General features: G+C 41.7%; 1 protein-coding gene across 8 annotated transcripts in view; it reads left to right on the top strand.

The window, feature by feature from the left end:
- IL16 (interleukin 16) overlaps positions 1-17,593 on the top strand; it is a 112,215-nt gene that overhangs the window by 48,089 nt on the left and 46,533 nt on the right. For 7 of the 8 annotated variants that reach the window (XM_007194245.2, XM_007194246.2, XM_007194249.2 and 4 more), the window contains 2 exons: positions 10,000-10,108; positions 15,739-15,881. In XM_007194245.2, coding sequence (XP_007194307.2) covers positions 10,000-10,108; positions 15,739-15,881 — 252 coding nt within the window. Of the gene's footprint in view, positions 1-8,219; positions 8,305-9,999; positions 10,109-15,738; positions 15,882-17,593 lie in introns of those variants that run through there. The other variant, XM_007194248.3, reaches the window with a different exon arrangement.

A 17,593-nucleotide genomic window follows, 5' to 3' on the forward strand; every position in this document is an offset into this window, starting at 1 on the left:
CTTCTGTTTTATGTTTTGGTTTTTTGGCCGTGAGCCTTGTGGGATCTTAGCTCCCTGACCAGGGATCAAACCCGCATTCCCTGCATTGGGAGGTGCAATCTTAACCACTGGACCACCAGGGAAGTCCCCATCAATTCTTGATATCATCAGGCTTTTAAACTTTCCAGTCTGGGGCCTATTAAATTGCCTTTCGTATTGATTGTAATTTGCATTTCCCTAATTACTAGAAAGATTGCACATACTTTCACGTGTTTTTGGAACTTTTGAATTTCCTCTTATGTGATAGGTCCTCCCAAGATTTTTCTGTTTTTGTTTTGAGTTGTTGGTCTTTTTCTTTTCCTAATTTTTAGCGTGTCCTTTTACCCCTTTAGGTGAAGAGCAGAAGTTCTTCATTTTAATGTGGGAGTTGTCAATCATATCCTTTGCACTTTGTGCTTTTTGTATCTTATTGGAAAATTTCACCCTTTTCTAAAGTAAACACATTCTCTTATAATGTCTGTTCTCTTCTACTGTCTTCTGAGCATCTTATAATTTTGTCTTTTGTCTTTACATCTTTAATCCACCTGGAATCGGTATTTGTGAAGTGTAGGGGTACATTATCATTTTTTCCACATGGTTAATCTGTTTTCCCAGCAGGCCTATTGAAGTGACCCTCTTTCCCCACAGATATAAGTATAGTATTAGTTCTCTCACAGATCAAGTTTCCTCATACGAACGTGAAGCTGTTTCTAGGCTCTCTGTCTTGTTCTATTGGTCAGTTTGCTTCTGTTATGCCAAAACTACTGTCTTGATCATTATGTTTTTAAAATAAGTATTGTTCTCTTGTATTGAAATTTCTCTCTCTTCGTGCTTATTAAGGTCTGTGTCTTTCTTTGAGGCCCTTGGCTTCTTGATAAAAATTTAAGGATCAGTTTGTGATGTCCTAAAAAACACTTGAAATTTTGGTTAGTACTGCATTAAATCTGTAAATGAATTTGGGGGAGAACTTACATTTATAGACTAGTAAGCCTCCCATTTTCATGAACATAATGTACCTCTCCGTTATTCAGGCCTTAGTTAATGACTTTCAGTAAGTTTTGTAATTTTTTTCAGAAAGGGCTTACATATCTTTCATTGGATTAGTTCCTAGGCATTCTTTATTTTCTGGTGCAATTGTAAATGTCATCTTTTTTAATAATCCTATTTTCTAACTGTTATTTTCTGGAATATAGAAATGCATCTTAAAATAGTTTTTGAAATTAAATAGTTTCTAGATTGTTGGAGATTCATATGAAGATATGAGAAAATAATACAAAGAGATCCATATATCTTAGTTTCCCCCAATGGTAACATCTTGTAAAATTATAGTATACTGTCACAGTCAGATTATTGGTATTGAAGTAGTCAGTATACAGAACAATTTCTGTTACTACAAGGATTCCTTATGTTGCTTTCTTATAGCCACACTCAGTTGTCTCCCACCTATACTTCCGCCTTCACCTATGGCAGCCATTTCTATACTTTTGTCATTTCAAGAGCTTTGTGTAAATGGTACCACACAGTATGTAACCTTTGGGGACTGGTTTTTTTTCACTCGGCATAATTCTCTGGAGGTTCATCCAGGTTTTTGCATGTATCAGTAGTTAGTTCCTTTTTACTACCGAGTAGTAAGCATTGCATGACAGGGGTGTGCAGTCATCCCTCGGTATCTGCAGGTTCTGCCTCCACGATCCCCAACTGGTTGCACCAGCGAATGCGGAACCCGCAGATAGGGAGGGCAGACTGGACGTAAGGGACTCGAGCATCTGCAGATTTGGTATCCTCGGGAATCCTTGAACCAATCCTTCCCTAGAACAAATGTAACACAGTTTGTTTAACCATTCACCATTGAAGGACATCTTTGGTGTTTTCGCTTTTGGGCAATTATGAATAGTGATGATGTTAACATTCCTGTATAGGTTTGGTGTGAACATCAATTTTCTGTTCGCTGGGATAAATGCCCAGGAGTGCAATTTTTGGGTTGTGTCATAGTTTTGTGTTTTAGTTTTAAAGAAACTGCTGAGCAGTTTTCCAGAGTGGCTGTACCATTCTACATTCACGTAAACAAAGTATAAGCGATCCAGTTTCTCTGTATCCTCCTTAGTATTTGATGTCACTATTTTAAATTTTAGCCATTCTGAGAGGTGTGTAGTGATATCTCATTGTGGTTTTAATTTGTGTTTCACTAATGGCTGATAATGTTAAATGTATTTTCATGTGCTTATTTACCATCTGTATATCCTCTTCAGTGAAATGCCTGCTCCTATCTTTTCCTCATTTTCATTTTTTGAATTTTATTTTATTTTTTTATACAGCAGGTTCTTATTAGTTATCTATTTTACACATATTAGTGTATATATGTCAATCCCAATCTCCCAATTCATCCTACCACCACCACCCCCGCCCCCCGCTTTCCCCCTTGGTGCCCATACTTTTGTTCTCTACATCTGTCTCTATTCCTGCCTTGCAAACCAGTTCATCTGTACCATTTTTCTAGATTCCACATATATGCGTTAATATACGATATTTGTTTTTCTCTTTCCGACTTAACTTCACTCTGTGTGACAGTCTCTAGGTCTATCCACGTCTCCACAAATGACCCAGTTTCATTCCTTTTTATGGCTGAGTAATATTCCATTGTATATATGTACCACATCTTCTTTATCCATTCATCTGTCGATGAGCATTTAGGTTGCTTCCATGACCTGGCTATTGTAAATAGTGCTGCAATGAACATTGGGGTGCATGTCTCTTTTTGAATTATGGTTTTCTCTGGGTATATGCCCAGTAGTGGGATTTCTGGGTCATATGGTAATTCTATTTTTAGTTTTTTAAGGAAACTCCATACTGTTCTCCATAGTGGCTGTATCAATTTACATTCCCACCAGCAGTGGAGGAGTGTTCCCTTTTCTCCACACTCTCTCCAGCATTTGTTGTTTGTAGATTTTCTGATGATGCCCCTTCTAACAGGTGTGAGGTGATGCCTCATTGTAGTTTTGATTTGCATTTCTTAATAATTAGTGATGGTGAGCAGCTTTTCATGTGCCTCTTGGCCATCTGTATGTCCTTGTTGAGAGAAATGTCTGTTTAGATCTTCCACCCATTTTTTGATTGGGTTATTTTATTTACTTAATTTTTTGGTAGTGTTAGAGAAGGAAGGACCTTCAGTGACATGCCAGGGAGTTTGGATTTGATCTTGAATACGTCATAGATTTAATTAGGAAGTCTCATGCATACCATCTGCATTTTTGTAAAATCATGCTGTCAGCAGAGTGTAGAGGGATTGAAGTGAGAAAAGACTAGGGGCAGGGAAACTGTGAATCAATGAATGAATGGATGAATATTCCATTTTAAGTGGTTTTATTAAGATATAACTCACACACCATACAATTCACTAATTTAAAGTATACTATTGAGTGATTTTTAGTGTATTTACAGAGTGGTGCAACCTTCACCGCTATCTGACTTTAGAACGTTTTCATTACCCACAAAAGCAATCTAATACCCATTAGCAGTCATTCCTCATTACCCCCTCCCCACCACACTATTTCTCCATCCTTAATCATCTACTAATCTACTTTCTGTCTCTATAGGTTTGCCTATTCTGGACATTTACTATAAATGGAATCATACAGTATATGGTCTTTTGTCACTGGCTTTTTTCATCTGAGTAATGTTTTCAGGGGTCATTATGTTATAGCATATATTAGTACTTCATTCCTTTTTAATGCCAAATCATATTCCATTGTCTAGATATACCATATTTTATTCACCTGTCCATCAGCAGATGGACACTTGGGTTGTTTCTGCTTTGGGGCTATAATGTATAATGCTGCTTTGAACATTTGTGCACAAGTTTTTGTGTGGATGTATATTTCATTTCTCTTGAGTATATACCTAAGAAAGGGATTGCTGGGTCTTCTGGTAACTGTATATTTAACTTTTAGAAGAACTGCCAAGCTGTTTCCAAAGCATCTGCATCATTTTTTATTTCTACCAGCAATGTATGAGGGTTCTATTTTTTCCAAATCGTCCATATATTAGTGGATGTTAAGTGGGTGTGATGATAGCCATCCTAGTTGGTGTAAAGTGGTATCTCATTGTGGTTTTGATTTGCATGTCCTTGATGGTTAATGATGTTGAATCTGTTTTCATGTGCCTCTTGGCTTCTTGTATATCTTCTTTGGGAAGATATCTAATCAGATCCTTTGTCCATTTTAAAAATTGGATTATTTGTCTTTCTATAATTGAATTGTAAAAGTTCTTTATATATTCTTTTTTAAAAAATATTTAATTAATTAATTTATTTGGTTACATTTTATTTATTTATTTGGTTGCGCCGGCTCCTTAGTTGTGGCATGTGAACTCTTAGTTGCAGCATGCATGTGGGATCTAGTTCCCTGACCAGGGATTGAACCCATGTCCCCTGAATTGGGAGCATGGAGTCTTAACCACTGAGCCACCAGGGAAGTCCCTCTTTATGTATTCTTGATACAAGTCCCTTATCAGATATATGAGTTGCAAATATTTTCTTCAATTCTGTGGGTTGTCTTTTCACTCTCTTGATGGTGTCCTTTAGAACACAAAACGTTTTAATTTTGAAGAAGTCCATTTATCTGTATTTTCCTTTGTCACTCGTGCTTTTGATGTCATATCTACCAAGTCTTTCTCTAACCCAAGGTCATGGATATTTAGTCCTATATTTTTTTATTCTAAGAGTTTTATAGTTGTAGCTCTTACTTGTAGGTCTATGATTTATTTTGAATTAATTTTTGTGTATGGTGTGAGGAAGGGGTCCAACTTCATTCTTTTACATGCGGATATCCAGTTGTCCCAGACCATTTGTTAAAAATATTCTTAAAAATACTTTTCTTAGATCCCATAGGCCATTGTAATAGCCTAATCTAAAAGGTATACTATGAACTAGAACATAGCCAGCAAGAATGGATGTGTTGGGGAATTTTGAGAAGGTAGAATTACAAGGACTTTGTGGCTGTGGTCATGTAGGGACCACGGGAGGAGAAGCAGGACTTTTGGAGGACTCCTAGGTTTCTGGTTTCCACCCTTCCTCTCCATATCACGAGGTATGTGGCCTCAGCATCCCACATGACCATGTGACCATCCCAGAACCAATCTGCTGGGGCCAGTTATTTATCCTTATGACTTAAAGATCAAGTCTGCTGCTGCATGATCAACCCAACCACAGGAAACAAGCCTTGATCAGGAGGGCAGTTGGATTCCATTTTGTGGCTCTCTTAGACTGGAGCAACTATAGCATCTCAGTTCAAAGAGAAAATGGAAAGGCTTGTATGTAAGAGGAATGCAGTCACCAAGCTCCAGAAGCATCAAGCTGTGTCAGCAATGTTAAGGGTCTGTATACAAAATGAACCCTTCTAACAGAGTAATAGAGCCTTGTAACCTTTGGGGAACAGTTTAGACTCCAGAATAATGTTGCTTGTAGAAAAATATGCCCCAGAATTCTGCATCTTCATTCCAGGTTTATTCCTTGGTTACATGCGGATCATGGGTTTTTTCCATTTCTTGGGGTTGGCTGTTAGGTCCTAGCAGTTACGTGACTGGTCCTTACTTTGGGAGGGCTCTCTGGACAGTCTACCTCATCCCCCACTCAGGCACCAGTGGGACTGATACATGTAGAGACTGCCACCCAGGTAATGATGGGGCACACCACCCACAGAACTGCTGCTCTGGGTTGCAGTCTCTGAGGAGAACAAGGGGAAATGTGTCTGGAAATGACTTTGCCAGCCTCTGACCTCAGTGACAAATCCTTGGCCTCAAGAGCAGCCCCACCTTGGGAGCAAGAATAGAAGAGTTCTGTTCTGTGCAAATGTTCGTAGGGGCTCCTACAGAGACTCCTTTGATGAGAAACCACTCCACCCAGGACATCCTTGCCAGACGGAGAGGGGCCAGGGAACCAAGGGAGGATGTGTTGTCCTTGTGAATGATCTTCTGACATGTGATCATTTCAGAGAGGACAGTAGCCCTTTTGCTCTTTAAACATAATCATCAGTTACATTCAGAAGCATAGAGCCGAAAGTGGTTATAGAAGTTGTTTAGACCAACCATTCACCTTATAAAAGAGGATGCCAAGACCAATCAACTGACCAGTCCAGGGTCATAAGAGGCTTAATGCTGCTGGCCTCATGACCCTTTATCTGCTCTATCCCACTGTGCATATCTCGTGGAGAAACATTATGCTCAGGGTTTTATGATTAAAAAGAATGAATAATACCTTGAGATGATCTCAGAGTCTAGATGAGCACTGGATACTTGTTGATGTCCAGGAAATAGAAGGTCCATAGAACTTGTGCATTGCCTCTATTTTTGGAGCTTTTAGGGGCCATATAGTTTTTTACATATATGTCTGATAGAAAATTGCTACTTAGATCTCATCTTCTGTTTATGGTAGTACATTTCCATTCTTCCCTGTAACAGCTATCCAGTGAGCAGATTCATACCACAGCCACGTCAAAGTGAAGCACCTCCATTTTTCACAACTATCCGAGAGCTTGACAGTAGCCTGGTTAGATGCAACTCATTGAAAGCTTCAGCTAGTTCAGAGACCGGCTACATGGCAGAGGTTACATGTCTCATGTCTGAGACAGCTTTGGCTGGAGGACATAGAGTTGTGAAGTAGAAGGACTCGTCCATAAACTTTGCGCAGGCAGCAGAGGATCTATGGTCGGCATGTCCACAGTGAGATTACTGTTCCTGGAGCCATGGCCAGAAAAGGCTGAGCCGCTGAACTGTAGAGAACAGGGTGGCCGAGTGGTTGATCCGGCTGGTTCAATTTCTTTTGGATAAGGTCTAAAGTCTTTTAAGATTCCCTGTTCTGAATGTGGCGTTAACCATTTCCAGGTAATCTGGACAAAAAAAAAAAGACTCCATTTCTATGATTCTTCTGCCATCAATTGGCTTTATATGTCAAGCAGTTTCTGAATCATGTTTTGAACAGGGAGCTTTATAAAGAGGATTAAAAGAAAGAAATTTAACAATAAATATACTTTGTCTTAAGTCTTCTAATGTGACAATGGAAATAAATGTAAAATTAATCACTTGTTTCTGGTCTGAAGTAATACATGCTCATTATAGAATATATGAAAAATACAGAAAGTTGTAAAAGAGAAAATAAATAGCTATAATCCCATCACCCAAACACAATCCTGCCAATTCATGAGAGCAAGACCTTGTCTTTCTCGAGTACTGCCATATCCTCATCCTTGGAATAGTGCCTCATACGTAGTAAATGCTTAGTAAAATATGGTGAATGAAAGAGTGTTACTATTTTGGTGTATTTATTTACAGTCCTTTTTCTAGGCCTATTTTACATGATTGTAGTCAGACTCTATTCAGATCATAGTATCATTTTTTTCTAACTTACCATGATAATACAAGTATATCTATATCCCAAAAGCTCTTTATAAACATTATTTTAAAAGATACTTAGTATTCTATGTTTTGTGTTTACCTCATTTACTTATTTATCTTCATCTTACTAGATATTTAGGGGGAAATACATTTCAATTGTACTTTGCAAATAAGGCTTCACTTCAAACAAGTAGACATACTGGCTGTTTTATCAGTGAATCCAAAAGAGCTATTGAAATAACATGTTATTATTTACTTTCATAGTCTCACTGGAGAACATGAAGAGGTGGGAATAATGCCAGAGGGCAGTCTTGATATTAGGATTAGGACATGACCTCGAGAAACTATTGGAGCTAAGAAATATCTTTTGACTACCATATCATATGAAACAGCTAATTCAAAGAACCAGTCATTTTGCTAAATCCTAGAAATATGGAGTCTCAAGAATTCAACTGAACTAAACCACCTTCCATATAATCCCTGTTCTCTCCTTTAAAACATTTCCTGGGCTACCCTGGTTAGAGAAGATAATTTTGTTCAGGTTAATATAGCGCCATCTGCTGGTGAAAAGGAAAATGAATGTCTAGGAAGATGAGTTCTCTGATTTTAACATTGATGTGTACAAGAAATAAAAGGGAATTGATATGTGGTTTCTTGCAGGATCCCCTTGTGTCAGAACTGGATACAGTTTTAAAAAGAAAAAAAGGCTGTGAGTGGACTTCTGGCTCCAGATGGTTACAGAGTACACTTTATTAACTCCCCCACCTCTTAGAAATTTCTATCAAAAAAAAAAAAAAAAAAACTACCAATAGGGAGAAAAGCATGTCAGAACAGGAAGCCACGGAAAGGGGCCAACCACATTCTGGAACCCATGAGAACTTTCTGCATGACATAGTGCAGGTGAGACTGGATTGAGGGAAGGGCTTGTTAGCCTGCCGTTGACCACACGGGAGGGAAAGGCCTGGGGAATGAGTGGGACAGGGGCCAGCAGACCCCTCATCCCCAATACCTCCCAGCTCACAATGCCGGGGGCTGGAGGGGAGGATGGGTTACTTGGTGCATAGTGAGAGGCAGCGGTAGATCCTCCCTCCTTCCACTCTGGGAAAATGTACCAGGTGCTGGAAGTCGGCAGGCACTTGGCACACGAAATTAACCAGCACTGCCAAGCCTGGCTTTGAACAAGACAGACCTGTCAGAAAAGGGTGGCAGGTACCCCTAGCAAACCTCTATGCTAAAACACTAAATCCCAGGTAGCATTTGAGCCAACTAGAGTTTCTAGATAGGATAACCAATACCCCTAAATTCTATACTCAGCAAATCATTCAAGTGTGACGACCACAGGAAGACATTCTCAGACATGCAAATATTCAGAGAGCTTTCCATCTGCACAGCTTTCCTGAGAACACACACACACATACCCACACTCTCTCTTTCTCTCCTAAGGTTTATGGTCGTGAGGGATAAAACCAACATAACTCAAGAATTAAGTCAAGATCATTGTGGCTAATAAAGTTATGCAATAAAAAAAGATACAAAAAGTAGTTCTGGGAAGAGAAGTAAAATAATTAATACCATTATCCTCATTGTTAACCTCTAGCCTTCTGTCCATCTGTCCTCTGTTTCTAAAATACCAGGGTGAGGAGAGGGAAGTGCGAGAAAGTTGTTCCAGATTCTCATCTTACCTGAGGAAGGGTCATATGTTTTCTATTTCATCACTGACCCTGATAGAGAGATGAGTTCAAGTATGTGGTTTAATACGTACTGCTTATAGACTCAGTACAATGAGTTCCCAAATTATTAGTATAAAAAAGAAGCAGGGAAAATTGGATCAATATGGCAAGGTACAAAAAGAATAACAGAATGATAACCAAATTTAACTTAAGACTATTGATTTTTCAAGTCCTAAATGAAATCTTTACAGAGAGAAATCAGCAGTATCAGAAAATTGTAATACACTCAAGAATGCATGGATGGTTCAATATTAAGAAATCTCTTATATAATATAATATAATATATATAATATTCTTTCAGTGACTGTTTATAAGTGCGTATTATGTGCCAGAATGATGGAACTTACTTGATCATCTTCTCTAACACATTCCTCCCAGCCTCCCATTCACGTCAGTCTCTAGTTCTTTTCTTAGTAGCACTTATTATTCTCTGTCATTATCTTTCACCTTTATCTGTTTGCTTGTTTGCCGTCGGTCTTCCGTCATGAAAATGCCTTTTCCCAGTGCCCTTCTCTGTCTTGTTCACGGCTAAATCCCTAATGCCTAACAAAGAACCTGACATGTAATAGCTGACATAATCATTCAACATTTATTGCATTAGTTCAACATTTATGCAATCTCTATTCATTCTTTATTATAATTTGTATTCTTTGTCACATAAAGATATTATATTTTCATATTCTTTATTAACTGAATTAATATATCTATGAGTTAATGGATGACAGTAATTCTAAATCACTGCCCTCATAGAGCCTGTAATTTAGTGGAGGAGACAGACAATCTGACAAGTACTTCCATGGTCAGTGTCGAAAGCTCAGTTTTTCTGTTCTAAGTTGCTGAATAAAAGATGGAAATTGTTTTGCAGGAAGCTTCTACACCTTCCTCTCGAGAAAAGTCCGGAAAACTGGATGCACAAAGTAGTAACTTCCTGTTTCCCAAAGCCTGTCACCAAAGGACACGCAGCAACTCAACCAGTAAGTGTGTCATTGAACCATCTTCAGGAGCAGGGCTTAGATGTTGCTGAATATCGAGAATATCAGTGATGTGGGAGATTTGGGGGAGGGTGGGTCTCTGCTTGTCCAGCTGGACTAGCCCAAGATGGTGGTCTGCTTGCCCCTCTGAGAGCACCCTTCATTGCGTGTGCATGTCCTAGCCAGCTAGAGCACCTCTGCCCTTGCTGACAGAGCTCTCTGTGGTTTAGTCAACTTCTCTTCTAGATGGACTTCAAGTGCCAAGTTGGGAAGACCTGACATAGAAGATAAAAGATGAGGGCTTTACACCTGCTCTGTCATCTAAGACGCTTCTTGGTCTTAGGAAGGCCACTGTCTCTCTCAGGGCCTCTGTCACCTCATCTGGTATAGGATGGGAGCTGGGACTGGAAGATGTCGTGATTCTTGGTTGTTGCAAAGAGAACGGTGCTAATGCAAAGTCAGGAAAATGTGAAGAATGCAGAAAAGCATGAAGAAATTAAAACAATGCCAAATCCTAATTAGAGACAATCTATGTTAACATTGTCAATTATTTCCCTCCTATGCCTATATATGCCTATAGAAAACACACACACACACACACACACACACACACCCTTGACCTCATGTCATTGGGAATTCTTCTGTAAACACTATTTTTAGTGGATATATACTGTTTCATTACATACATAATCTAGTTAGCCTGCTCCCTATTATTAGATAGTTAAGTTATTCTCAGCTTTTTGCTAACATAATCAACATTGCTGAGGTTGTCCATGAAACTTTGTTCGAGTTTACAGTGATTTTCTTAGGTGAAATATCCAAGGCAGTGGACTGATGTGTGGTTAGGAGCTCACATTTGGGAGCCAAGGCACTTGGATTTAGATCCTGCTTCCAGAAATAATTATCTCTGTGACCTTGGGCACATCCCTTAAACTCTCTAAGCCTCGTGTTATTCCATTGTAGGATGGACCATCATTATATTAATCATTTCCTATTTTTGGACTGCTAGTTGCCCTTTTTCATCACTTTTGTTCCTTTAGCATAATATCCTAGAAATGGAGTTTCAAAAGGTAAATATACCTTAGATTTTTATCTGTGCTTCCAAATTTCCAGAGCTAATACTCTTAATAATGTATACAAATACCAATTTCTTCAATCATAGCCCACACTGGATGATAATTTAAAAAATATTTGCCATGCAGGTTTTTCTCTATTTCCCTCTTCCCCTTACCCATTGTCCGCTTTTTTGGTGGGGTTGGGGGGGGGCTTGTTTTGCAACCAGGAGCAGCTTCACAATTTGTGGGGATCATTGTAAGATGAAAATGTGGGACCCCCCTGTTCAAATATTATGAAGAATTTCAAAATGGCGACAGCAGAGCATTAAACCAAGCTGAATACCTTCTAAGTCTGGGGCTCTGTGTGAATTCACAGGTCGCATGCCCGTGAAGCAGCCCTGCTTGCATCCCAGGCACTGACTCTTTCAGATGGCGTCATCCAGGCGCCCTGGCCCTCTGGTTTCTAGTTGACTTCGGTCAATGAGAAGATCAACGGGAGACTGGAGGGTGGAAGAGAGAACCGCTGGGGTGTTTCTCCCCCTGTTCCCTCTGCCTTGGTGGCTCTGGCAGTGCCCTGGTCCCAGCACTCCCTGGCCTGGTGATGCCGTCTCCTCTCTGTGCCCCTTCCGGTCTGGGATGGTAACAGCTTCCAGCTCTTGGCAATTCCTAGGTACCTCAATAGGCCTTGTTATTTTCTTAAGCCCCATCTACTCTTTGTAAATGGCCCCTTTATTCACTTTCTCAAAGTCCTACCTGAGTGTGCCTTTTGCTTCTGTCAAACCCTGACTGGTTCACGTGCCTATGAAATCAGTGGAAAGAACACCTCTCTACCCAGGTGCAGTTCAACGTTCCTTCATTTGTTTATTTCCCTTCTTTTGAGTGTGCCTATTTTTCTATTGGGATGATCATTATTTTATCACTAATTTATGAAAAGTCTCTTGGTAAAATTAATATTGGGCTGCTGTATTTGCTGAACATACTTTCCTCAGTTGGTTTTTTTTTTTTAATTAATTAATTTATTTATTTATTTTTGGCTGTGTTGGGTCTTCGTTTCTTGTGCGAGGGCTTTCTCTAGTTGTGGCAAGCGGGGGCCACTCGTCATCGCGGTGCACGGGCCTCTCACTATCACGGCCTCTCTTGTTGCGGAGCACAGGCTCCAGACACGCAGGCTCAGTAGTTGTGGCTCACGGGCCTAGTTGCTCCGCGGCATGTGGGATTTTCCCAGACCAGGGCTCGAACCCGTGTCCCCTGCACTGGCAGGCAGACTCTCAACCACTGCGCCACCAGGGAAGCCCTATTTTTCTTTTAACTTAATTTTTTAGCATGAAGATGTTCTCATCTTTATCTAATCAAATTCATCAAATTTTTCCTGTCTAATGTTAAAAGTTTCTTCCACATCCAGAGAACTATTAAATATTTGGCTGTGTTTTCTTCTAGTTTTTTCTCATGTACACTTATTTAATTATTACGCTATGACACCTTTAATTTGCTTCCAGTTTATCAACATTTACAAAATAATTATAGATACATGCTTGTACACATTTCTTTTATCATATTTGGTTACATATTTAGGAGAGAATCATTGAGGTTATGTAATATGAAGATTATTAAGTATACAACCACATGGATTAAATTATTTCTACATAGTGTTGTTTTTTCTAGTTTTTTAAATGATTTGTCTTTTTTTTTCAAACTTACTCTATCTGTAATTTATTTTTGGTATTTGCTATGAAGCAAGAATCTAGATAGATTTTTTTTTCTAAGTGGCTGACTGCAGCATTACTCACTGGTAGTTTCTGCCCATCCTTTTATTTTACACTTTTTGTTTATTTTGTTTATCTCTTGCGAATGATATGCACTTAGATCTTGAAAGCAAATCTGGCAATCTTTTTAAAGAGAGAAGCTTAAGCCATTGACATTAGTATTATAATTAATATTTGCTTTTGCTCATGTTCTTTTTATACTTTCTGTTTTTATGGTTACTTGTCATTTGTTTTCTGCCTCTTGCTCTGTGTATGTGTGTGTGTTTAGTTTTTGCAGTGATTTGGAAGGTTTATTTAATTTTTATCACCACTTCCAGTTTCCTTTAAGCTTAATAAATTAGGTTTAATCAATTAATAATACTTGAGACTATATTAACTTAATTTTTTTTCCAAATTGTCCCCCTAATGGAAGATGGTGTTATTTACCTCTAGCCCCATTCCCATTTATTTTTCCATTTCATAATTCAATGTAAACTTAAATTAGAAACTCACGTTATTATTATATAATCTTCAAAATATATAGTTTCCCCGTCAAAAATTATTTTGGTTTTTGCATTAGATTTTGTAACCACATTTTCAGTGAACTCACTCAGTGCTACATGTTAACTGATTTCAACTTCCCCCACTCAAGGTGATAATTTTGATGTATTTCCTTGCTGTTGGAGCACATCCGGTAGTTTTCTGAAAGAGTAGGAGAGGGCTCAGACCAGTTACTGTTTTCGAGAGACTGCTCTTCCTGAATCTGGGCCTGTGTCCTTGCTGATTGGAACTCATAGTGGGAGCAGGAACCACAGAAAGCCCGAGTTTTTTTTTTGTCTGGATCAGTGAGGGTAGAAGCGGAGTTAGCCTGGCCTGTTCCCCCTGTGCTTGCCCGTGGCTCTAGGTGCTTCTGTCCTGTGGACAGATCCAGGTTGGCCACGTGTTTGCTTGTCCTTATTCCCTCTGAACCCAAACCGTACACCGCTGCCCTTCTTCAGATGGCAGTCACCTTGCACTGCTGTGGGCAGAGACAATGGGAGACTCGTTTCGGTTTCCTCACGATGAAGTAAAGAGCTGAACTCCCTCAAGTTTCCTCAAAAGCTGGACGCATCGCCTGGGGAGCCTGATAAACACACAGACCCCCCCACCCCCAGACCCCATCCATGCAGACATGGATTCAATAGGTCTGGGTGGGGCACTGAAATTTGCCCCACTTATGATACACACCCAGATAAACATGATGCACAGACAGATTTAGGACCATCTGTAGCCCCTCCTCCCAACCCCGCTCCAGGATTCTTCGTCCCCTCTTTCTGGGGCGTGGTTTTCTGAACCTCCTGGCTTCCTCTCTCTCCTGGCCTGTCTGGGGTCAGAGGGTCTCTGTGAGTCAGGGAGAACCACCTCCTTGTGTGGAGACGGCTGCTGGGAGCAGCTGTCCTGGCAGGGAAACATTGCCCCAGCCACTTGGAGTGCTAATGGACCGGGACATCTCCTTTCTCCCCCAGGCCTTTGTCCCTTCCTCCTCTTCCCTTAGGAATCTCACATCTCCAGGAATGCCCATTCTGTCCCATATTCTCAGCCCACCCTGAGCAGTGGCTTCCTTTCTTCAGCCTAAGTCTTTCCCATCCTAAGAATGAAAGCAACCCAAAAGCTCTGCTCCGACCTCCCTTCTTCCCTGTGAACCACCACCCATCTCGTGTCTTTCTCTTGGGGAATTTCCCACCAAAGCCTTCTCCACTCACTTGAGTGGAGGGACACTAGGAAAATCCGGCCCCTCTCTGGGTGCTTGCTGCCCAGTACCGTGGCCACTGTTCACATCTCGAGCACTTGGAGTGTGGCTCGTCCAAATGCTCAGAGTGTAAAAGATGCGCGCAACTCAAAGACTAAGCACAAAACCAAAAAAAGGATGCAAAATACCTCATTAATAACTTTACGTATTATATGTTCAAATGACAGGGTTTAGGTATATTGGACTAAATACAATACATTATTAATATTAACGTCACTTTTTCTTTTGACTTTTTTTTTAATGTGGCTACTGGAAAATTTCAAATTACATATGTGACTTGTATTATATTTCAATTGAGAAGCACTGATCTAGACAATGAGAGGCCATAGCAGAGAATCTCTGCAGATTTTTCCAGCTGGGAGAGGTAGAGTTCCCGGTTGGGTGAAAGGAAGTCTGGGGTTCCCCCAAAAGAAAAAGAAGATGATGGCTTTGCATTTTCTTAGATCCCCAAAGAATCAAGAGTTGACTCTGCCTGCCTGTGTTAGGGGTGTGTATGTGCCTGTGTGTGAATGTGCGTGTGCGTGTGTGTAAGAAGCAGTCAGGTGCTGTTGGGAGGTTGGATGTTGCCATGGCAGATCCCTCAGGCTCCTGCCTGGTCCCTCCTCTGGCTCTACCTGTCTGGGGGCATTCCTCCTCTCCCTCCTCTCCCTCCTCTCCCTCCTCTCCCTCCTGGGTCGAGATTGAAAACCCCCTGGTAGCAGGGACTGGAGTTGACAGAGCATTGTGGTTTCCTGAGAGCCCAGCATCCTGCTTGACATGTAGGAGATGCCTTGCCAACTCTCTCGAGTTGAGCTGAGGCGAAATGGAAGTGACAGTCCCACCTGCACCCTGCAGTGCAGACAGCATGAATGGAGCTAGTGCCGCCCATGTCTTCGTTGGCCCCCACTCTGCATCCTGCACCTAGCACTGGGCGCTCCATGGTTCAAGTTCACTCTGGCCGCTGGCTCATGAGGGCTGCCCGTTGGCCGAGGCTGATGTTGTTCTCCCTTGAGCTTTGCTTTCTGACAGCACAAATGATTTCTTCTTTTTCTTCCTCTCCTGGGTTAGGTGTTAATCCCTACTGCACAGGAGAGATTGATTTTCCAATGACCAAGAAATCGGCGGCTTCTGCAGACAGGCAGCCTTATTCCCTCTGTAGCAACAGGAAGTCTCTCTCTCAACAACTGGACTGTGCAGCGGGAAAGGCTGTGGTAAGAACGAAGACAGGGGACCCCGGAGAGCAGGGAGAGAGGGGAGGGGTCCAGACTCAGCGGTGGCTGAAGAGACCTTCCTAGTGGTCTGATGTCCACAGAATTACAGAGGGGAAGGGCTGGCTTCGTGAGTGTGGGCACCTCCAGGCAAAGAACCACATTAGGAATGGTCACCTATGAGCGCCCATGGGTGCCAGGCACGTGTGACCGCGGCTGCTTTGATGCTGTGAGGAGCTAATGTGCAGAGAGCATTCCACCCACGCAGACCCTGAACTGGCACGTGATGTGGGTCCCTTTATTTCATCCGCACAGCGACCCTAGGAGGTGGGCGAGGGAAGTGAGGACAAGTTAAGGAAGGCATTTGAATTCGCATTGCTAATAAGAGTCCGCGCTGGGACTCGAAGTCAGAGCTTCAGGCGTCCAAAACCCGTGCTTTTAGCCCCTGTGATATAGTGACTCGCTTTACACATTTTGCCTCTACAGTAAGTCCCCTACACACGAAGGAGTTCTGTTCCGAGAGTGCGTTCGTAAATCCAATTTGTTCGTAAGTCCAACAGAGTTAGCCTAGGTCCCCAACTAACACAATCGGCTCTCTAGTACTGCACTGGAATAGGTTTATAATACTTTTCACACAAATAATACATAAAAAACAGACACACACAAAAAACAAAGGAAACATTTTTAATCTTACTGTACTGTACCTTGAAAAGTACAGTAGTACAGTACAACAGCTGGCATCCAGGGGCTGGCATCGAGTGAACAGGCAAGAAGAGTCACTGACTGGAGGAGGGAGAGGAGGTGGGAGATGGTAGAGCTGAAGGACCGTCAGCAACAGGAGACGGAGGGCGAGCTGCAATGTCACTCACGCCTGACGTGGATGGAACACACATTTGCATCTTGGAAAGTTTGTAACTTGAAAGTTCGTATGTAGGGGACTTACTGTAATTCCTGAGCTTAGAAAGGAGGGTAACGTTAGCCCCATTGTACAGCGAGGAAGCAGAGGCTTGGCGAGGGGAGTAGCGGTCTGAGTTCCCACATCTTGAAAACCTAAGGGTCCAGAATTGAAACCAAGCCCTGTGTGGCTCACCAGTCCGTGCCCTTCCCACTGTGGGGCACCAGGTTGCAGTCTGGGAGCCAAGCAGGTGTGAAGCACAGGGTCCCCTCACTTGTCACCCCAGCCAGCCTGTTGTGTCCCTGAGCCCCGGCCGAGGCACAAGGCACCCACAGTGCCTCCTGCTGCCACCTGTGAGCATACAGCGCCCTCCGTCTGCAGCACCCTGCCCCCTTCCCTCACCTGTAGCCTGCAAACCCTACCCCATCCTTCAAAACCCTTCCTAGCACTACTTCCACTGGGAGCTCTCCTGACTCCTCCAAGTGCTTGACCCTTATATGTTTCCTGACGCCCATCGTAACGTGTCCGGGCTCTCTTACAGACTCACCCAACGTGCCTTGTTGGTGTCATTACTTATGTTAGGGTCTTAGCTCCCCTGTAGGGTCCATAGTCAAGCGATGTTTGATTCTTCCCACACGGTACATGCCAGATGCTTGAAGATTTCATTTCTCTCTTCCATTCCCTTCCTTGAGCTATTATGCTTTTCGCTCGCCAGCGGGAAGCATCGATGTTCCAGTGTTAGAAAAAGACAGCTTCCGAAGTGACAGGTGACTTTACCGATAAGGAAGCCGAGGCACAGAAGGGTTAAGTCAGTTCCCCA

The sequence above is a fragment of the Balaenoptera acutorostrata genome, chromosome 3, assembly GCF_949987535.1.
Source record: "Balaenoptera acutorostrata chromosome 3, mBalAcu1.1, whole genome shotgun sequence".
Classification (NCBI taxonomy): domain Eukaryota; kingdom Metazoa; phylum Chordata; class Mammalia; order Artiodactyla; family Balaenopteridae; genus Balaenoptera; species Balaenoptera acutorostrata.